Genomic DNA, 23,723 nt, shown 5'->3' on the forward strand with positions numbered 1-23,723 from the left:
GGAAAAATGTCTTCGGGTGAGGATAAAAATGTGTGTATATATACATATATATATAAAAAACAAGTCATTTACTATTTTTTATAATTAGATTTATAGTGATTATTTGTGGTCAACTACACAAATGTGCAAATAAAAAAATCTAAAGCTAGCTAAATCTCTAATTTTACTATTATGTAACACCATTTAAAGAAAAGGTTAGATTTGGATAGGAATGTAAGTGACACATTCAAAACTAATAACACACTAAAAGTAACCACGAGAAAGAACACAGGGACTGGGAGAGGGAAACTTTATAAAAGGATATATTCAATTTTAGTAAGTAGTATCTTCCAGTCTAAACTAATGATTACATGAAAAACACCAAGGAGAATACATTCAAGTTAATGGAAACAAGTCTTTATTAAGTAACTTTTAATATCAGAAAAATAAAACTCTTAGAATTCTCTTTACAGCAAATATATAATATCAGTGCTTTGGCCATCTTAAGTTAAAGGCCCTTTATCATAAAATATATGGTTTTAAACTTTACTCAAATTGAATTTATAATCCCTATGACTTCCCTACATATACATAACAAAAGAGTGTAGTAAAATTAGCAAATACTAAACTATATTGATAATTTATCATTCTTAGTTTGTGGTTTTAGAAACAGTACACGCACCTAATATATATGTCGATTCCTTGGCTTATTAGTTGCAGTGTACAATGCAACGAAATACAAAATACATGCTTGGTGAACATTCGTTCATATCTACAAGACGGCAGCTAAAGATTAGGTTTCAATACTGACATTTAACTATCCTACAAGCAATTAGCATTACATCATAATATGCCATCAAGGCAATTTTTTATACTGAAAAAAATCAAAATAAAAACCGTTATTTGTAAACTTTTATACGAAATGTAACTCTTCAAGTGGAAATAAAAAATAAAATTTGTCTATTTACTATTCAATACACATAGGATTTCAATTTCTGTTATACTGAGAAAAAAAAGCTCTTTTGTGTTGGGAAAATAACGCTTCAAAAAATAATTAGTAGAAAAACCCACCAGTATTCATGTTTTGTCCGTTCAACGCCAGCATGGATTTGGGAACATACTGAGGATGAAGTCACAGACATCCACAGGTGAAATGTAAAAGTGTATCTTAAATCTTTCCTTGTGATTGGAAATAGTTTTGAAATGAAGTAAACTGATTGGAGGTCGTCACAGCTGCTTTTGTGAATTATGCTAAGGGCATTGTTATCCCTCTCTCCCTCCCCCTTCCCTAAATTACTAAAAAATAAAAATATATTTATAATGTGCAAGACAAATATGAACTGAACATAAAATGTTTCACATTTTTTTATCTAGAGTCTAAATAATCAATAATAGCTTGATCAGACTAATGAATGGAATGTTCGCATCCTCAATTATTAGCCAATATAGGTGAATCCCAAAGCCCTTCCTGAAATGGGAAAACCCAGGCGGCCATTTCCACATTCACCGAGGGAGGCAATGGGAAGGAATTCACAATCGACACAATTGCATTCCTGATCCACTGATCATACCAGCTGGGCGAGATGAAGGTCAATGTAGCAGTTTTTGTCCCAAATTATAACCAGTGATTGAGTAAACTGCCATCAGCCCTATTATTACCAATAAGTAATTCACAATGCATTAAAAAGTTAATTGCAATCCTGCAGAATTAGGCATAAGTTGTTGTAAAATAAAAAACAAACCTGTTTTGTCAAAACTGGCAGTGTAAAGAAGGCAGCCCTGGAAGTGTCTGAGTCATCTGTAATGCCAAGTACCCTCCATAAACTCTTAATGTGGCTAGGCTTTGGGACCCATTGTTTTGAAATCTTAGCCATATACACTTTTCTCATAGGTTCACACAACCTATGATGATCTTCACTCAACCGAGTTGAACTTCAGCTTTAGCAATTCTTATACAACCTATGTCTCTGGGTCTATAGGATAACATTAATAATTCAAATCAAACTAATAGACAAGAGACCACTTAGGTTTAGTGTTACCATAGCAGCCTTTTATAAGTTTACTAACAACTTTAGCCTAATCCCAATAAAGCCTGATAACAGTCATAAGAATTCATTAGGAAGTTTACTGGGGGTACCATTATACCCATGCCTTTACGAGTCCATATAGAGATATAGTATTTATGTATATATATATAGTTAAGAGTGAATTTGGATTGCCTGAGTAACAGCTGTCTGGCAAACTGGACATGATGGCGTTCTCTTTTCACAGATCTTGTTGGCACATTCCATGCAGAAGAGGTTGTGGCCACATGGAACTAGGGCAGCAATAACTTCATTCTCAAAGCAAATCACACAGTCGTGCTTTCGTCTTGATTCTGGAGGTGAGCTAGAGGTGGAACCACCATTGGAAGAGGAATAACTATTGGTACCATTAGAAAAAGCAGGGATGTATATCGGAAGGCCAACATGGTTGCCTGTACTAGGTGGGTCGCTCCTAACCCTCCGAGCAAGTGGGTGTTCTATGCTCTCAGGAAATGTAGGAGACAGACGAGGAGTTGATGGCTGACTTCCTCTACGCTGAGTCTTCATGTTACCAGAAGGATCACTCCCAAAGCCAGAGAGCGGGTTAACTGGTTCAAATGGAGTCCAGATAGTTTGCGCGGATGTTGGTAAAGAGTCAAAGGCAGGAGAATCAACTGCAAGATCTTCTGAGCCTACAGATGGTAGTGTATCTCCAAACCAAAAGTTTCCTGTGCTAAATGGGCTTGTTGGACTAAAGTCAGCCAGCCTATTGCTTCCAAAGTAGGAATCTGTGGAACCACTCCCCAGAGAGCTGGAACTATCGTTTCGATAATTGGATATCATTCTTGCACGGCTAGGAGGAACTGGATTGGAGGAGAGCCACGCAGAGCTAAGAGTGCCACTTTCAAAGCTTACATCGGTACCGTTGTAATGGAAATCATTCTCTTCGTTGAGCTCAATATAGTTTCCAGTGCGCATGGCAATATGCATTTCTATTTCTTCTCGTGCTCGGTCAACATTTTCAGGCATCCCCGTCACTTCAAAGACAGGCTCCTTGTCTCTGCTCGGAGTTACTATGTATGTGTGGGTCTGCTGCTGAATTCTTTTAATAGTTGCTCCTTTGGGTCCAACTACTAATCCTACCACACGATATGGGACCCTCACTTGAACAGTGGTTTGGCCGGGCAGATTAGGACTTGACAACCCTCCCAGGGCAGGGCCATTTTTGTTTCGAGATGCTCGAATCATGGAGAAGTGCTCTGCAGCCGAGAGGATCTCTCTTTTGGCCATCGCAACATCTTCTTTTCGTCCAGTGACAACAAAAATGGGCTCTTCTCCACGAACAGGTGTCTTGATGTACGTGTTCGTCTTGGCTCTCAGTGCTTTAATTTTACAACCTGTTAGAAAGAAAATATGTCATAAGAATCAATATCTACTTCAACAACATTGATAAAGACAAAATGCAGAGCACTCCTTCCAAGCTCAACATCTGCTTCTGGGCAGCTGGAAAACTCTACATATAGGCAAGCTATTCCATGAGTGGGCTGACCTCTAAAACTTTAGTAGCTTACTACCCTGCAGGGTTGTTGGTGGCAAAGAAAAACTATTAATGTACATGTGAGACATTTAATATCAATTGAACTGTTATTCCTTATGCTGAGAAGGAAAATGAAAAGTGCAGAAAAATTGTATAACTTTTCCACGTTCACACAACTAGTAAGTGGCAGAGCCCGAGTTAAACCTACCCGAATTTAGAAATCTACTGTTTTTAGTCCAAGAACCTCAAATTTCACACAACCATACTATACAACAATTTTTTTTAAACTTTCACTGAACTGTCTACCATTTTAACACTCTTCTTTCCCCTGTAAAACTCAATTGACAACAATAGCAAAGTGCTCATGGCTAGCAGGTTATTTCACTTCGCTCCCATCAATTGAATTTTAAGCTTACTAAGAATCAATTGTGTTTATCCTTATCTGTTTATGCTAGTTGTGTTCATGTGTTAACTAAATGAACTATTACATAAACCAGTGAAATGTGAATAAGACATTGTATTTGTATGAAAAGTAAGTTGACAGTATTTAAAATTTTCAAAAAAGACAAGTACCTTAATTAACAACAACAACAACAAAACAAAACAAAAACAAAAAGCCTGGTGGAAAAAAAGTAACAGGATGACTTTGCACTCACTGTAAAGTTCTTGCTAAATTCAAAAGAAACACTGTAAATTATATGGAATATGGGCATTGGATGTGGTTTTACTGAAGAGGGACAACTCTGGCAGACCCATTCTGAAATAAAAAGCTTTGGCCCCAAAGCCTAAGTGTATTTAAGTTAAAATATGTATATGTAAGACAAAATGCTTAACTACACACAATTCTTTAATCAACTTTTTGGAGCAATAATCCATACCAGTGCCAACTGCGTAAGATTAGAGGGCTTCAAACTGTAACTTAAAATGTCAAATACACCACCACAGCATATAGCTTTTCAAAGATCTTACATGAAGCTTACCTGAATGGATTTATTCTCATGAATGTATCATGCCATTCCTAGTTCCTCAAAATAAAGAAGTTAGGTGCTATTGAAGATATCACAATCTGGGAAGGTCTTTTTCTTAAACTTTACCTTCTTTTTTTATTGCCCCTGAATATATTCATAATGTACTAAAGCTAAATCTTTATATATGTCATTTCTAACCTGTATACTGTAACAGTCCTCCCCAAATAGGTCTCCTTGCCTCCAGTCTTGCCTAACTTCATTCAACCTTCAACCCACTCTGTGTTCACTTTAGTCAAATGATCTTTTCTCTAAATAAAGCATAGATCATAAAGTGCTTTAATGGCTCCCCTTTATCTTAAGGTGCATATGGCACACAAGGCCCCTCATTACCTGGTACCTGGGTAGCTCTCCCTAGCTTTATCTCTTTATCACTCTCCTTTTTTCATTCCTCAGTTTTTTTTCCCTTTACTGATTTTAGAGAGAGAGCGGAAGGGAGAGAGAGAGAGATCGAAACATCCATGAGAGAGAATATCAATCGGGCCTCCTCCATGCCCCCACTGGGGATTGGGCCCACAACCTGGGCATGTGACCTGACCAGGAATCGAACCGGCGACCTCTTAGTGCATGAGGGTCGACACTCAACCACTGAGCCACACCGGCCGGGCCTCCATTCCTCTCTTCTTAAAACTCTGCAGCATGTGACACCATATTAAATTCCTATTCATGCTCCCTTGTTTGCATGACTAGAATGTCACTCTGTCCTCGCCTCTTGACCTCCTTGTTCTGACTGTGTAATTGCCAGCCTCTCAGATTTTAGTTTAGATGCCTCATCCTCTAAGAGGCTTCCTCTCCCTTAGGGCTAGTCTGTGTGTCCTTCCTAAGCATTCCCAAAGCACTGAGTGATTTGACAGTAAGTATATGTCATGGGTGGCCATACATTTGTTGAAATAAAGATCACCGTTTTTCTACATAACAACACTGGGCCTTTTTTATACATACTCATTTGTAGCTAAGCATTTTCTGCTGAGCTTTTCAAGACTTTCATATTCTGGCCTCATACTGCTAATCCAACCTATTTGAAAGGAGTTGATTATGCTGACTTCAATTACAGTATAACATATTCAACCTCCCATGAAACTTTTAGATCTCAACCACAAATGAAGATCCTTTTCCTCTTTCCAACAAACTGCAGAACTTATAAGTGGCTGCTTTCTCACTGCTGGATCCTAGGTACCTATCATGAAAACACTTTTAGTGTCAGGTTTATTCTAACCTTAAGACCATATTCATTTGAAAAGACTACAGGGGGAAAAACAACTAAATGCAAAACTGCAAGGAAAGCACCGAGTGCAGTACCTGGATGAGGTAAGAGGAGGCAAGGGGCGAGGACAGTTTGGGGGCTACGAAGAAATTACTACAGGAGTTGAATAAATGCTACTGTAAAACACAAAACATTTTATTATAAAGAGTGCTGCTATAAGTTTACATCTATAATGAACTATCAGAAGATTAAATCGATAGCATATAACTTTTGAGTATAGGAAAACACTGTATTTGCTCTTGCTCCACAACAGAAAGTCAACCGGAAGACCAGAGCAATAAAACTTTCATATCTACCTATCATTTATACAGGCTGACTCTCCAGGAGACTCCCTCATTCAACAACAGTAGGTGATGCTCTGGGGCTAAGAACTGAGACCACTTTCCATTGGCCAATATGTAACTGATGGAAAGACTTCTAAGAAATTCTGAAAGGGGTGATGTGAATGCATAACTGAGAACTGATTAGCCTAAGGATTAGCCCCTTTCCACCCTTAAGAAACTTTAAAAAAAAAAAAAAAAAGTTTTTATTGATTTTTTTTTAAGAGAGAGCAAGGGAGAGAGAGAAACACTGATAGAAATATCGAGTGGCAACAGAGGCATGTGCCCTGACCAGAATCAAACCAGGACCTCTTAGTTCACAGGAGGATGCTCAATCCACTGAGCCACAATGGGCAGGCAAGAAAACTTTCTAAAGAAATACTTCTGAGACTATAATCAACTGTCAGTTGCAGCTTAGGAGAATGCCTTTTGTTTAATACCTAGTAGGCATATTATTAACTAAGAAAATATGCCTAAAAGCACACAGAACACTATCTGGCCTATGGTTGGATCTGATAAATAGGTGCTTAATATATGGGTCATTAGGAAGACAGAAGACAAACATTTTGAGCATGGACTACTTGAGATGGAGGACTAAGACAGGCCTTTATACTGCCTCAAAGGGTCATGTGCTTAGGTTTTGCAGATGAGGGGAAAGTGGTAACAGGAAGATACCAAAGCCAACTGCTAACAGAAACGTAAGTATTTCTTCTCCGAGAGGAAAGCTCATCAATCATAATATTGTTTCTATAGAAAATATTCCAAGTTCTAAACAACCAGCACAAAATTTTTAGAATATATACACATTCTAAAGCTGGGAACAATTTGAAAAAGCAGAGTTCTAACTGGGTGGCACAAACTAAAGGAGAAAAAATGTATCTCTGTTTTCCAGGCAGAGATAAAAGCTTTTAAAAGTATTTTAGATTGAGTTTGGGTTTGAAAATTCAAAGATACTAAAAAAGAAACAAAATCATAAAAGAATATATAATCTCAGAGTGGCACAAAAACCTCGGAAGCTATAAAAGTACCAATAAATTAAATTGCAATAAAAAAATTAATGCATGGCAAAAGTCACCCATAACAAGGTTAAACATTAATTATTTACAACTCATATCACATATAGCTAATTTTTCTCTCTCATACACATACTCTACCCTACATATAAAAACACCAAAACCCAACAGAAAAATATATAAAAGAAACAGCTCACAGAAAAAAAAATACATAAATGACTCTGAACATAAAAACTTCCATTTTCATGTGAATTAAGTATCATTTTCCACCTATAAGAATGTCAAATATCAAAAACAGTGTTAGGAAGAAAGGGGGAAAAGATTCTCATATTTAGCTGCTGAGAGGATCAATGGCCCAACGACAGTTTACAGTCTCTATCAAAATTACAACTGCAGGTATCCCTTCGCCCCTGTAATTCCACTCGCAGAACTGATTCCGCAGAAATACTGGCACAGGCGCAAAACGACCTTTGTTTTATATTACTCACTTATGGTTTGTATTAGTGAGAGGCTGGCAGGCCACATAATGGAATACTATGCAGTCATAAAACTGTTGACCTAGGGAGATAGCTTAGGAAGGATACAATTTTCCTTGTACACCATTTTTAATAAACTTTGAGCCATACAAATGCATTAGTTTTTTTTAGTTAGGACAATTAAAAATTTAAATGAAATGAAATGATACATTTTATTAGACTTAGCATATCAATAAGGCTCTTGGCTAGTACTGAGATAATTTTAAATTGTATAAACAGCAGGGTAAATGATTTCATATCCTCAAAGCTGAACTGGCTGTTTAATTCTAAGATGTAAGGACTAAATTATTTTCTTACAACTACAGATAAAAATACCAAACATATGACAAGCTGTGTACCAGCCTATGTAGAGGTTAAGAACTAGAACAGCATCAGCTCTCAGAGTTGTAATTTTATTTTGATTTGGAAGTAAATTTCCCCCAAAAAAGTCTCCAATTTACCTCCCTGGTGTAGGTTGCAGCCAGAATTCTGGTCCTGTCTTACTTCTTCAGTGTAAAGAGAGCCTTCCCCACTACCAGTCACCTCAGCAATTAAGAGGGAGAGGTCCTCTGTTGCTGGGAGAGGAGTTGAAAGAATTGAAAGGATGGTATCTTCAGTGTTTCTCAAACCACTGTGGGTTTGCAGTATCAACTTAATGGGTTGCAATCAGCATTAAACAAAACAAAACAAACAAACTAAACCCCAAGAACTCAACGTGTTCCAAATGTCTCAGTAAAATATGTGCACAACAAGCTTCAATGTAAAATGTTCTTTTTGCTTGGGGGATGTGGTCACAGTCAGAAAAATATAAAACCACTAGACTAGATCATTTTTAAGGCCACTTTTATATTCCATTAAGCATGTGGAATGATGTACGGATAACAAAAGAACTGGATTCTAAGTAGAATTAGTCTGCAACAAAGATGTAATTACAGTCCAACTCAATTCACCTTAAAATAGGAAGATTATCCAATTACCTGGGTGGGCCTGACCTAACCATAATCCTTTGCTGGTCCCAGGGAGCCAGAGAAGTGCTCTAGCTAGCCTAGAAAAGCAAACAGAACTGCCTATGAGACCTCATGGTAAGGAACTGCAGGTGGCCACTAGGAGCTGAGAGCCAGAAGGAAAATGGAGGTCTCAATACAGACATTTTTTTCTGTTCTTTAATTTTGCTTATTACCTGTTTTAGTTTTCTAATTCTGCCAACAAGTTACCATACACAGCGGCTTCAACCTCACAAATTTTTTATTTTACAGTTCTGTAGGTCAGAAGTCATGTGGGGCTCAAGAAGGCTTTAAATAAAAAACATAAAATAAAATAAATCAAGGTGTTGTCAGGGCTGTGTCCTTTCTTTTTTTCTCCTGGAAGCTTACGGGGATCTATTTCCTTGCTCCTTCAGATTATTGGCAGAATTTTACTTCCTTACAGTTACAGGACTGAGCTCCCCAGTTCCTTGCTGGCTGTCAGCTGAGGGTCATTCCCAGCTTCCAGAGGCCACCACATCCCTTGGCTTGTGGCCCCCTTCCTCCATATTCAGAGCCAGCAGTGGAGATTGAATCCTTCTCATGCTTCACATGTCTCACATCTGACCCAGGTGGGAAAGGGTTTCTGCTTTTAAAACTCATGTGATTTGCCTTGGCCGGTTTGGCTCAGTAGTTAGAGCGTTGGGCCTGCGGTCCAGAGAGACCCGGAATCGGTTCCCGCTAAGGGCGCGTACCTCGGTTGCAGTTTGTCCCCAGCTCTGGTTGATCGTGCGGGTGGCAGCCACTCGATGTGTCCCTTTCACGTCGATGTTTCTCTCTCTCTCCCTCCCACTCTATCTGAACAAAAAATGGAAAAAAGTCCTCAGGTGAGGATAAAAAAACAAACAAAAAACAAACAGAAACCTCATGTGATTACACCAGGCCCACTCAGATGATCTCAAACAACCTCCCTATCTCAAGGTCTATACTCTACATACATATTCTGTTTCTGGAGGATTAGGGTGTAGGCATCTTTGGGAAAAGGGGATTTATTCTGCCTACTACATTATCATTTTCCTTTCCTTCAACTATTTTCCGTTTTCCATCTTTTGAACCAAGGAAAGTATTTGGCTCATGAAAATTTTAAACCCTAACCACAGAGGGTCAGGAAAAGTTTGGGGATCATTGGCACTGGAATAGGGTTATGGGATAGAGCTAAGTCAGAATAAAAGTATAAAAGAAATACACAAATCACTGTGTTGACAAAGATAGGATGTTGATGTCGAGAGGTTGAGTCAAGATTTGGTAGGAGATGCAAAAGTAAGTAAAAACTGGCCTCCTGTTGTCCTAGCTAAACCACTCCTTCTCCAGTACAAGAACATTCACCAATTGTGAGAAAATGAAATCAGTCTAATGCTTTAACTTACCTATTCAAATATTAAATTCCCTAAGAAATTTGCAGGTGCTAATTTGAAGTGATAAGCTCACAATCAGGAGAAGAAACAATCATGTAAGCATTACTGATATAATTACTTTAATGAAAATAGATATACAGTGGGGGCACAGAAAAGGAGATGACTTTGCTGCTTACAATAAATGAAAGAAGGCTACAGAGGCCTTTGAACTTAGGCTTGAAGAAAGGTAGGAAGGAGCAAAGAAGGGAACTTTAAGTGCCAAAGCAGGGAATCAGGAATACAAGATGGCAATCAGGGACCTGCACCCGGCTCAGCACTGTGGGAGCTTCAAGTGACCGGAGGAAAACAACTAAATGGGAGGTGAACGTTTTCAGGGTCAGGCAAGGGTTTACACTGTATCTTATAAGTAGGTACAAAGAATTTGCTTTTTAAAGAAAGAAGCCCCAAATGCTCTATGAAGTGTTGCTGATTTTTTTTTTCAGTCCTCACCCAAGGGTGTTTTTATTGATTTTAGAGTGAGGAAGAAGAGGGGGAGAGCGCGAGAAACACTGACCAGCTCCCTACATTACACACCCTGAATGGGTATCAGGACCTGGGCTCTGATGGGGAATCGAATCCGAGACCTTTTGGTGCCTGGGACAATGCTCCGACTGAGCCACACCGGCCAGGGTGAGTGTTGCTGGTTTTTGACAAAGAGGATTTTGTTTTCTAGAAATAAAATTCATTGTATTTTCCGTTCATTTCATAAGTTAGCTACATACAGGGTGTGGCAAAGTAGGTTCACAATTGCTCATATGGAAAATAATACAGTAATTAACAAATAATACAAGAATAAACTCTTGTTTTGCATACTCACAACTGCAAACCTATTGTTCCCACACCCTGTATGTAAGGGACTGAAGACAGCTAAAACCTTCCTTACAAACACCAAAACTGTGTTATGTGTATATTTTCACTTTGGGACATCCTTGAGGTAAACCTTTCTTCAAAAGTTGCACCCTACCCAAGCAGTTTTGTTTTGAAGGGGAATGAATCCTACTAGGAAATCAGTGTACACACATGTACACATACACACGAGTACCTTCGGGAAAATGAACTCCTTGGCTTAATATTAACCCCTCCCCACTCCTCCCCAGTAAGTGTCCATAACCCACCTTTTCCCAGACTGTATCATCTCCTAACACGCCCTGTTCCTCTTCTAATCTCTGCTCAGATATTTCCCTACATAACCCAGAACATCCTCCTAGTACTCCCCACCCCCTCTTATCTTCTGAATAACAAAACCGGCCATTTGGAAAAGATGAGATTGTATGTGTGAAAGGCTCTATGAACTCAAGGATAATACAAACACAGATGTAACTCTTCTTACCACAGCTATCACATATGAATCTTTCAAGGTCCAACTTAAAGGAAACAATGTAAGGAGCACAAAACTGACTACCTGCAGGACTGGCTTCAAATCTATCACCAGTAACTTGAGGTTTCTATGTCAGGACATTCAACCTCGAGGTCCCTTCCAATGCTTTTATTTTTTGACCAAGTCCCGCTACTCCTAGGAAATACAGTCACCTACTCTTTCTGAAGTATAAAAAGTACTTGGGACAATCAGATATACCATATTTCACATATATACATCAATTTTTCTTTTACTTAAGAAAAGGTAGGTTGAGTAATGGTGAACTTTTAACAGGTCACTAAACCTCTACCTCTTTCATGGGTGAGGAATTATGATTAAAGATACTCTTTCACTTGGTTTGCAAGAATTAAATAAAATATGTAAAATATTTTACATATTTACAAAAAGGTGCTCAGTAAAGGGTAGCTTTTTAGACTATCTACCCTACCCCACCACCACTTAAATATTTCATGAGTAAATGAGAAAATAGGCTTAATTTACAAATAGTCCACTTTTCAGTTTTCCAAACTCTCTTGTTTATATTTTCATTTAATCATCATAACAGAAGTGCTTTAGGAAGAGCAAGAAAGAGACTAAATTAGTTGCTCACAATCTCCCAGCTGGAAAGTCAGGTCTCAAACCCAAGTGGTCTTAATTCCAGACTCCTCTCACTAGGCATACTATTTTTCTCTAAAAGTATTAGAGAAACACATTATTTCATGTTTTTTGATATATGAGAACAAAGGAGGGGGTCATATTATTTAATGATTTTATATAAAATAAGGCACTTTACCTCCCAGAACAATCTAGACACAGTATCCAAAAGCTCCTTGAACTTTACAAGGGACTCAATTTCAGTATTGTATCTCCCAAAACTGGTATCAGGTAAATTCCAACAAGAGTGTTTCTTATGCACACAACTTAATCCAACATTTAAATAAATCACTTCAATTAGCAATGCAGTGTATTCCTAAACCACAATATAGAAATAATAGATTTCCTTTCTAAGGTTCAAATGTGCATTTTGTAGCTCTTCTAAGTCAAAAATCTCTGAAAAGTTTTGCTAAGAATATTGTCTCACTTTAGGTATCACTATGAAAGCACTTCAAACAGCTTCATTTCTGTGATTTTAGTTTTGCTTATTACCAGTATTCATACAGACATCTAACACGTCCAATCAATTAGCATGCACTGCCTTTAAAACAAAAGTTCCAAGAAACTTGAGGCTAACTGGCTACTTAGAGCAAGAGGGAAGAAATCCCCAATTACCACAATATGCAAATTAAAACAAATAATAAAATGGTGAGCTTCTAATCCAACAATTCAGTTCAATAAAACAAACAGGAAGTACTTATTTTGTTTCAGGCACTTTGATATTAAGGATGCAAAGATGACTAAGATTCAATTCTGTCCTCACTGACTTGTATCAACTTCAAGCACCAACAGGATTTGGTGTCTACATATGTTCATGTATAGACATTGACCTGTCATTTTCTTTGTTTACATTGTTGATTGGTAATACTAAAATCTTCTATATTGTTGCTGACTTGGTTTCTGCTTGTTCTACCACTTACTGAAGATAAAGCGTGTTGAAGTCTCCAATTTTATTAGCTTGAGTCTCTGGGTAAGTTATTTATTATCTCCATAGTTATTTATTATGTACAGTGGCAATAAGAATGAATCAAATGAGATGATACACTGCTTGACACACTTAAATGTTTTTTATTAAAAAAAACCCAAGCCCTAGCCGGTTCGGCTCAGCGGTTAGAGCATCGGCCCGTGGGCCAGAGAGACCCAGGTTTGGTTCCTGCTAAGGGTATGTACCTTGGTTGCAGTTTGTCCCTGCCACGGGTTGGGGTTGTGTGGGTGGCAACCAGTCGATGTGGTTCTATCACATCGATGTTTCTCTCTCTTCCTCCCTCTCTCCCTCCTGCTCTATCTGAAGATAAATGCAAAAAAATGTCCTCGGGTGAGGATAAAAAAAACCCCACAAACAAACCCAAAACATTCTATAGGATGTTTATCATTATCAATGTTTGTTTCCCCCCTCCACCCTCCCAAAGATAAGATTTATATTATGAAAAGCATGTTAGGATATAAACTTCACAAAATCAGGAGGAGATATATAGAAGTCAATTAACTGGTAATCTCAAACCTGGTATTACTTTTGCATGATTTTAGAAACTCTTCATGGACAAAAATAAGAACAAGAGATAATCTAATTTAATCTCATTTTATAGGTGAGAGAAAACTTAAGTTCAGAACTGATTAGTTATAAATTAATGATCCCTAAATACACCATTTTCTCAACCTGCCTTATTTTCCTAGTTGATTATGAGTGGAGAATACCCTGCATGTAGAAGATTTTTTTAAAAATAGAGGTTAGCCCTGGCAACTCTGGCTCAACTGTTAGAGTGTCGGCCTGCAGACCGGAGAGTCCGAGGTTCGGTTCCCGCTAAGGGCATGTACCTCGGTTATGGTTCATCTCCGGCCCCGTTGGGGTTGTGTGGGTGTCAACCACTTGGTGTGTCTCTCTTACATTGATGTTTCTCTCTCTTCCTCCCGCTCTGTCTCATGATAAATGCAAAAATGTCCTCGAGTAAGGATAAAAAAAAAAATTTAAATAGAGGTTAAACTAAAATCCCCTCTTTATTTTACCTCCTTGGTTTAGACAAAAGTATTAAAATACTTAATTTTAAAAAGGGAGGGCTCATATTTTGCCTTTCACTAAAGCTGCAACACCCAGCAGAGGGTGTAAATTAGATGAAAGGCAGAACAATTTTCCTAACTAGGGATATTAAAATTAGGTTTAGGCCCTTTAGAGTATGTTAATAGAAACCTTAGAAAAATACCTGTCTGGGTACCATATAATGGAATCAGATTCATTTGTAAAGTAACTCTCTTCTAGACTAGCTTAGCTCTTTACTATTTACATTTCAAAAGCTCTGATTGTAAGTAAAATTGAAGACATTGTAAACTTTAAAAAACACAATATAGATCATTCAGTTAGTGGTATACCCTGGGGGAAAACTTACCAAAATGACAATTTTTGGTTTCATCTAGCATTTGCTCAGAGTACCAATCTAGTAGAAAAACAAATTATAAACTTTACCTTACCACATATGTAATTTACTACTTCTATATGTTCAATTGTACAGTAAATTTGTACCAATGACTTCTCAAACTTGATCCTCCAAACAAATAGGGGGTGAAGGAGGAGCCAGGAAAAACAAGGGGATGGAACAGGTTTTTTTCCACGAGAGGAAAACTAAGACCCAGCAGGGTTAAGTGATGTGTTCAAGGCCATAGGCAACAAATGATGAAACCAGGTCTCCATCAAGTTTTCTGACTCTGAGATCAATGTCCCTTCTTGAAGTACACTAAATGGTATAGGTGGAAAAGCAGAAACAAGCCAAAGGGGAGGGGAGAGTAGTACAAAAAGGGGGGACAGCAATAAGGTCAGTCCAAAGTACAAACACTTTTACACTGGTAACCTTTGGGGGAGATTTTCTAATTGTTTGCAATTGTTCCCTCCCCCTTCTCTAACCATGCTTATCTTCAACTACACCTGCAATTTTCATTAAATAATTTTATTATTTTAAGGCCTAGACTTATTATTCCATGATACAACTTTACTCATGGGCAAATCAGGCTTCCCTGCATATAATGAATTGTAGTTTTTGCTTACTGGACAAAGGCAACAAACCATGCCCACATGAACTGTTCTTAAATCCCAAATACTGGCATGAAAGAGGTGCTATAGTTATGGTATGTAACTTAAAGTTCTCAAAATCAGACATGAAATAAAAAACTTAAACTTGAATGCTGTTCAAACAGCATTAGACTGTGCATAATTCAATTTTATAGTTGCATTTGGTAATCTAACAGAAAATTACTATAAAAGGCTTAAATACCAGGTTTAATCCCCTTTATAAATGTCTATATGGTACCTAATGGTAGCAGAGAAAAAAGTTAAAAGTAAACCCACAAATTATGATATATAAACTATCTGGGAAGCATTAAGATGCAGTTTGATAAAAACATCACTTTAGGATCACCTAAAGATCAAAGGGGTTCTAAAATCAATTACCCATAATCTATTTAGAGTTTCCTAAAGGAGTTTTTTTGTTTGTTTGTTTGTTTTTTTGTTACAGATGTTTCTCCTTTTTTACCCCATCCTAAAGGAGTTTTTAAACTTTCCTACTTAGTATCTGATGAACATTATCTGTTTTGTCATTTTGAGTTTAACTTTAAATTACAAGTTCTACATGGCATAAATTACATTTTTAAAAATCCTGTAATAATCCCCTACATTAAAAAATAATACTGTGATAGTCATCATGGTACACTAATATTCTGGCTTTCTCCCATGGCACATGGTTATAATGCACTTTCTTGACCACTTGAAGTTAGGTGTGGCCAGATGACTAATTAAGAAATATGAATAGATTTTATAATTATTCCTGCTGGATCCAACATTTAAAGACTAGCATGTGTTATGCTACTGTCTCTCATCCCTTTGGCACAGGGGATGACCAGCCAACACTTGAGATGGTGGTTGCTTGCTTCACTGGCCTGTGCCTCTGAATGACTAAAATGATAAGAGCCCTTGTGGATAAGAATACACCTTTGTTGTTTTAATATTGAGATGTAGGGGTTCTTTGTTGTCACAGCATAATTTAAGCCTATCTGGACAGATGTGCCATGTATCTATCTGACAGGCATTCAGACATCAGATGGTTCTAGTTCTATCACATGAAAAAAATAAAATGGATGAAACGGCTAAGCAAGCCAAGGAAAAGTGAGCGTGATTAAACAGAGTGGCTCAAATTAATTTTAGATTTAACTTAACAAAAGTGTATGTGCTTATCACTTATAGTTTTATATGTATCAATTTATTTGTGTATCATTAAGAGTCTCTTGATTATGTTTAGCTGAAGAAGAAGAATCTGAAACCCAGGGAGTTTAAGTGAATTGTCCAAGATCACGAAGTGGGTTATTGCACAAAGTCATCAGAATTTAGGAATTTTAACTTCTGATTTCGGGCTCTTTCCAAAATACCTCAGCTGAGCAGAGATATTACAAGGAGTTTGGAGTAATTTAAAATATGTATATTTATATTAAAACATATATTCTAGCCTTGGCCAGTTTGGTTCAGCAGTTAGAGCATTGGCCCATGGACCAAAGACTCGAGAGTTCGGTTCCAGTTAAGGGCATGTACCTCAGTTGTGATTCGGCCCTGGCCCTGGTCGGGGTTGTGCAGGAGGCAGGAGGAGACCAGTGCATGTTTCTTTCTCTCTCTCTCTCTCTCTCTCTCTCTCTCTCTCTCTCCCCCTCCCTCCCACTCTATCTGAGATAAACGGAAAAATATCCTAGGGTAACGATAAAAAAAAACAAAAAACCCCAAAACATATATTCTAAACATTTTTGTATTCAATTTAAGGCAAAGGTATTAAATTCTTTAATGTGTTCAAATGTCAAATTCACTCAAAACTAAATCCACAAAATATTAATAACCATTCTAAATGGTTATAATTACATGCTACCTTTCTTTGAAAATTTAAGATGTAAGAAGAGCTACCTAAAATTCCAACCCATAAATATTATTGAACATTTTTCTAAATAAATCTCAGCAAAGTAACAGTGCTCAAATACTTGACTATCTGGATCATTTTTAGGTTGTTGCTAACTGGGATTATAAAACACACCCTTGATTTACCACTTTATTTTCCATTTCCTTCCTAGTGAAATCAAGATAGTTCATTAGCTGAATACCTCAGGAAGAAAAGGCAGTCCTCATCAATTTGCAAAACAATTATAATAATTAAACCTGTCCTAATGGTCCCAGATCTAATACAATTATCAACTAAATTTATATTTTAAAATCTAGAAAAGTTACAACATTTAATTTTAAAGCTAGTGTGTATATACACACAAGTTAACTTTCTGAACTGTAAAATGACAGTGAATTTAGTTAGACTCACAGACCTAAAACATTAGAATGATAACTCTGCCTTCTGAGTAGTAAAGACACCAAAATTTTATTAAGGTGATTTGGATAGTTATGATATTTTAAGTTATACATACTAGAAATATAGTATCCCAACTCATGATTAGAGCAGAAATTAACCCAAAGTATTATTAATCTTTGGGAGCAGGATGCTTCAGTACTGAGGCATCAATGTAGAGTGAAACCATCTCTGACATCAAACAAACTAGTCAAATCCAAGTACCATCATTTGAGTAAGTTACCTGTCAGGACCTCAGTTTCTACATCTGTAAAATGGTGGTAAGTGCCCAGCAGGGTTACATGGCACCGGAAAAGCACTTTCCATACTACCTGGAATAGAGAAGGCCAATAATCCTGCCTCCTCCACAGAAGAAAAGACATTGTGCTTTAGCATTATTCTGCGACTATTTCTCCTCACAAAATGTGTATTTCTTCTTGAATAGGGAGTACATGTATAGCAAGACTAAGCTTTTCCTTTTTCTCCTGAACAAACATGCATATAACTTATTTCAATTGAGTTAGAACGTGGTTCCACCCTATGAAATGAGACAGATTTCCAAAGAATCTAGCTCAGTGATAGTCAAAGTAAGGTGCAAAAAAATTCACTGGAGTGCAGAAAAAAAAAAAAAAGTAGTACTCCAACTTCCAATTTTATGTCTTATAATGTATAATTTATTAGCATACATATTATTCACACAAATATTCGGCCATTGGGAGTACAAGCTTAAATCCTTCTGAAAGGGTGTGCAATAAAAAAGCTGGAGATGATTTTTCTAGACCATAAAGCTAGAAAACACACATACCATCAATTAAAGTCACTAATTGAAGACACTATTCTTAAACAGTGATATAAAACCTTGGGTTATAAGTCTTTTAAAACAACTGAATTTATGACACAAATATTTATAATGTAAAGAATGGGTCTATTGTTCTACTTTAATTCACTTTTTAGTCTTACTGGATACCCATGACTGCAAATTGGAATAAAGTCTGTTGACTTAAACCTGTTAACCACTGTGAATGCGTCTTGCAAATACTGCATTTCAAAAAGTCTTAAATCTGCTAGGTTTCCTTTCTATGTCTATATTCTAAAACTTCTTTGATTACCTATAAGACTCTTTAGTTCTGGCTTTGTTTTACATATTTGTTAGTTTAAAAGTGAAATGCAAAGTTTAAAAAAATGGGGCCAATTTAACATTTGCAAACAACCATACATTTCATTACTAGGGAGTATAAATATGAGGTCAACACTCTACCAATTTTCATCACTAGCAAAAACTGTGGTTTGTGTTTTTTTTTTTAAAGACACCGGAACCAGAAGCCATCTACATGAGTTGGTAGTCTATATGACTCAGAATTCCATTCGTCCTACTCTCTGGTTTAGAACTGAAATAATAAAGGTCTTCATCTGTAACATAATTACTTCCAAAACCAATTAAGAGATGTCAAACTGAAAATTATGACTTTAGGTAATGAATAAATTTGGCAGGAATGGATAATTCTTAGGGATGAAAATTTAGTTCACCCAAGGCAAACAAATGATTTGCCTTATTTATTCACTTAGGGGAAAAAAAACTTATCACAATGTAAAAGGATGCAAACATTACAAGTAGCCCAGTTCTGTAGGAATGGGAAAGTACTTTACAGGTTTTATTATGGTGCTGCTGAGGGGTAGGGGTACACAGGGGTCAATGATCCACTAGTTGAATGGTTCAGAACAGCAAAAGGGCAAGACTTTCTGCTCTTAAGATAAGATAAAAAATGATGACATAACAGTACTGTGAATTCTGGGAAAACAGTAAGTGCAAAAGGAATAGTTAGCAATTCATCTCCATGTTCTAAGACAGAGATTCACATTTCCCTATTAACCGATAAGCAGAGCACTAAAAAGAAAAACTAAAGACTGTAATCTCATTTGCTACAATTTACTAGATAGTACAAAATAAAAACTTGGTATTAATTCAGTTTACTTTTAAGTAGTGGATTTGTATAAACAGTTTGTGCAATTAAAGACAATTTTACCATGCTTTTAAAGTGTCTAACACAGAGAAGAATAAAGTTTATATTAAACTAAATATATGAAAGATGTTTACCTTGTCCTTTAGTAAAACTGGCATGTAAATGTTATCTTTTGTTATCCTAAACTGTCACCAAAGCACTGTTAAACCTTCCCTGCCCCTTTTCGCCACTCCCCTTTACAGATCCTAAGCACCAAAAAGAAAAACAAAAAACAAAAAACACAACAGTGCAACTTTCCAGTCACACCTAGAGATTATCCCTCCACACTATTCCTTACATTGTTCCTCAGTCTTTCCTCCATCTCCATTTGTTCAAGTCCTGCTCATTCTCTAGGCCTCCCAGGGTTGATGTTATCAGATGTATGACTTTTGTTTGTCACACATTACAGTTAGTGCCATTAACTACTCTTAGTGAAGTGCCAGTCCACTGTTTATTAGATCGTTCGCTTCTCAAGGCCAGCAGCTTTTAATCAACCTTACATTCCCAACTGCCTGGCAAAACACAAGCCTGATACATGGCAATTCCTTGATGTTCTTAATTGAATGGCCAACTTATTCTGGATCCATAAGTTGATAAGTTATAATGTTATCCTATGTAAAGTGAAACAGTTCTGTCCTGGATTAGTACCTTAAGTATTGCAAAAACTCAAACAAGGCTTGTGATAGTTATTTATCAAACTATAGTAATAAACTCTCAATTGAATGGCATCAGCTTTGAACAGTGCCTTTAAGTACCAATCATCAAAAAGTCTTAAGCTATCTACTCCATCCATATTTCCAATGGGTTTTTCTTATTAAAATCCTAGAGGTAAGAAATAAGCCAACCCTGATATCTGAAACCATCATTTCAACAGACCTCTTATTTATGTGTACTTTAGACCACTTGGGAAAGATGAGATCATTCAAGCAGCAGCGCCATCATTTCTCTTTATTTGACCCCAACAATGCTCTCAACCTAACAGCCAAGAGACTTGCATCAACCACGCTAATCCATCCTGGAAAAAGGCAGCTGCAGGTAATATTTAATACAGGGAATAAAGCTACACTGGAGCACTGGACCTTCCCTAAAAATGTCGGATACAGAGGTACTCTGGGCATCCCCTTCCCCCACCTTCACAAATCTACTCCAGGAATCTGAGACATAGGTCCTTTGTCTGAACAATGTGGGAGGAGTCTGTCTGCAGTACTGGTGTGCTGGCAAGTGAGGAAGAGAATTTACAAAAACGGTATAAATGCATCAAGTTCCTGAACTCAATCGGTCAATTTTTCTTCATCGTGTACAGGAAAGTGTACTAAAAGGTGGCCAATGTGCCTCTTCGAGAGTTAAAATGCATCAAAGGAATACACCACCACCAACAGAGAGTTAGGCTGCACTTCAAAAGCGAAGTTTCTGAATAGCAGAGGGGCGGCGGCGCGGGGGGAGGGGGCGGTGGTGAAACCCACCACTTGAACATCCCCTTCCCACTAGAATGAACTCTTTCTACAAGCTTCCATTTCTGTCCATTTCTTTACCCGAACAAGCTGTTGTAAGGGAAGCCGAGCGCTTTTACAAGACTGTCGGGGCGCAAACTTGCAATCACGGAGCGTTCCGTGCACAACACCGAATGCACAATCGACCCGACCTTTTACCACCTCACCGAGGTTTTTGGTGCCACGCCAGTCCGGTGTTCCACGAATACAGCCCGAGTAAAGTGAACACCGCCGGACCGGGTGGCTCGGGAAACTTAACACCTTTTATACACGCAAAAGGAGCGCAACACCGTGGGTTTTCGAAAGGTGACCCATCGCCTCTTGTCGATCCTCGGCTCCGCAGACCCCTTCGCGGTGGACTTGGGGGACTCGCCAGGGTCGCTTTTTCTGCCCCAAGCCCATTTCTTTGACTCTCCACCCACGCCTGGGACCATGCCCAGCTAAACCCCTCGCCCCGCACTCACCCTGGCGACCGACAATCTCAGCGACGTGCTCGGAGCTGGGCACCGGGACGCACTCGGTGGTGTTGACGCTCTTCCTCCGCAGCAGGGCTGCCTGCTCCCCGTTCAGGCCAGCCGCCGCCGCCGCTCCGCAGCCGCCGGGGCCGTAGGCGTGGGACAGCATCGCCGCCATCATGCCCTGGGCATCGTCCCCTCCGTAGAGCACCCCCGCCGCCGCCGCGGCCGCCTCCCGGGCATCGAAGCCGGCGGCGGGCAGCAGGACCGACCCCAGGGACCCGCCCGGGATCGGCTGGGTTTGGGAGGCGGCGGCCGCGGGCGGCGACAGCAGCAGCAGCGACGGTCGATCCTCCTCCTCTGCCTCCTCCAGCTCCTCCTCCTCCAGCAGGTCTCCGTCCAGCTCCGTTTCCTCCCCCTCCTCGTCGTCCTCCAGCTCCAGCTCGGCTGTCTCAGGCGCCCCGGGCCGGCCGGGCGGAGTCCGCTCCTCCGGAGACAGCCCCGCCGCCCGCCTGGCCTGGCCCTGCGCCGCCGTGGCCCTCAGCGCCGGGGCGCCGGGCTCCGCTGGGCTGGGGTCGTCGAGGCCTAACGCGGCCAGGTGCTCCCTCAGCAGGAGCCCGTCCCCCTCGAGTTCCGGGCCGCTCGCGGGCGGCGGCAGCGGCGGCGGCGGGGGCGGCTGCGGCAGGGGGGCCGGGGCCGCCGCCAGGGCCAGGGCCGCGGAGCTGCCGCTCGGCATCGCGGCGGCGCGCTGTCAATGGCGGCGGCGGCGGCCGGGTCAGGCGCGGCGGGCGGCGAGCCCCATGGCGGACAGGGCCCGGGCCCTGCTCAGCGCGCAAACACCTTTCCTCTGGGGAGGCGGCAGGGCTGGCGACCCGGGGTAAGGAGCGCCAGGGCCGCCCGGAGACCGGAGAGGGCGGGGTGGAGGGGCTGGGGAAGGAGGCAGAGGTAGGTAACTAGGTGGGTGGGTGGGGACGGCAGCGGGGCGGGCTGGCGGAGGTGGCAGCGGCTCCCCTCTCAGGGTTTCTTTTGTTTCATGGCCTTAACCAGCCCCCGGCGCGCGCGGCGGCGGCGGCGACGCCCCACGCCACTCTCCGAATGAAGCCGGCGCGCTCTGATTGGGCGTTTTTAATCTCTGGGAGTCGGCCCTCTCCTCCCTGCAGCCTTCTAAGTTCTTTCCCTAGCCCCCCCCCACCCTCTTCTTGGGTCCCGCCCCACCCCTCCCCGGAGCTCTCTGATTGGGTGACCGGGACGAACCAGCCCCTAAACCATCTCCTTTCGTCCTCTCCCCTCCCCCCTCCCCTCCCTCCCTTTCCCTACTGGCTCACGAGAGGGACTGTGATTGTTCGACTTACACGTCACTCTTTGTGACGTATCAAGGTGGGGGCGGAGAAAAGGAGGCGGAACGAAGGAGCAGTAGCCAAGGACGAAATTAGGGGCTGAGTGAGGGTGTTTGCGCAGGCGCGTACAGTTGAAACGGACACCTAGATTTTTTTTTCCTTTCGCCGCATCCCTCTTGCCCACCTGAGCCGGTTCTTTTAGCGTCCTTAGAGTGGAGCATAGCTATGGTCGTTGTTTCCCCAGGTTAAGGAAGAGGTTTCCCCCAGGGTAAGGGCCTAAGGAGAGTCGAAGGAGGGGCCAGTGAGGTGTCCTCCTATCGAGCCACGGGGGTGGTTTCCTGAGCCGCGTGGCTCCTGGGCCTTCCCTGCCTAACCCGGGAACGCTCCTCCCTTGGGGCAGAGCCCTCCCACCAACGTGAAGCTGGTTGGTTACTTCGGGAGCCTTAAACGCTGAACTTAAGTTCTTTGGGGCTTTTCAAGGAAATTAAATTGTTTCCTCCTTCAAGACGCCCTTCCCACGTATTGCCCAGGTGATCCCACACGGCGGTTATCTTTTCTAGGGGGTTATTTTTAAATGGCTTATTAAAGCCTATTACTTTTCTCCATCTTAGGCTATGACCACCCCCCTTTAGCATCGGGTAGTCTCCCCAGGTTAGTGTTAACCACTAGCATTGTCCTGTAGATACAATGCGACCAACATAGTGTGATTTTAAGGTTTCTAGCGGCATCGTTTTAAAAAGAAACAGTTTTAATAAATAGTGCAATAATTCAAAATATCTTAACAATCAGTAAAAAATTATTAATGATATACCTTAGTTTTTTTCATGCTGAGTCATTGAAAATTGTGTGTATTTTACACTTGCATACACTTACAGCATATCTCTGTTTAGTTCACTTCACATTAGACATATTAGCAAGTACTGAATACTAGCAGCTTCAGACCTGATTTTTGAGTTGTAACTTGGGACCCTTGCTACTTCAGA

The 23,723-nt window shown here is 40.1% G+C and overlaps 1 protein-coding gene across 1 annotated transcript; it reads right to left on the bottom strand.

Annotated features, from left to right (window-relative positions):
* Nucleotides 1-374: 374 nt before the first annotated feature.
* MEX3C (mex-3 RNA binding family member C) lies at nucleotides 375-22,500 on the bottom strand. The gene is made up of 2 exons (XM_036245514.1): nucleotides 21,413-22,500; nucleotides 375-3,400 (listed from the first exon to the last, which is right to left on the bottom strand). Exons 1-2 carry the CDS (start codon nucleotides 22,137-22,139, stop codon nucleotides 2,178-2,180), a joined length of 1,950 nt encoding a protein of 649 aa, XP_036101407.1. The 5' UTR covers nucleotides 22,140-22,500; the 3' UTR covers nucleotides 375-2,177.
* Between the last annotated feature and the right edge of the window lie 1,223 nt (nucleotides 22,501-23,723).

This window comes from Molossus molossus, unplaced genomic scaffold, assembly GCF_014108415.1.
Source record: "Molossus molossus isolate mMolMol1 unplaced genomic scaffold, mMolMol1.p scaffold_m16_p_6, whole genome shotgun sequence".
Taxonomy (NCBI): Eukaryota; Metazoa; Chordata; class Mammalia; order Chiroptera; family Molossidae; genus Molossus; species Molossus molossus.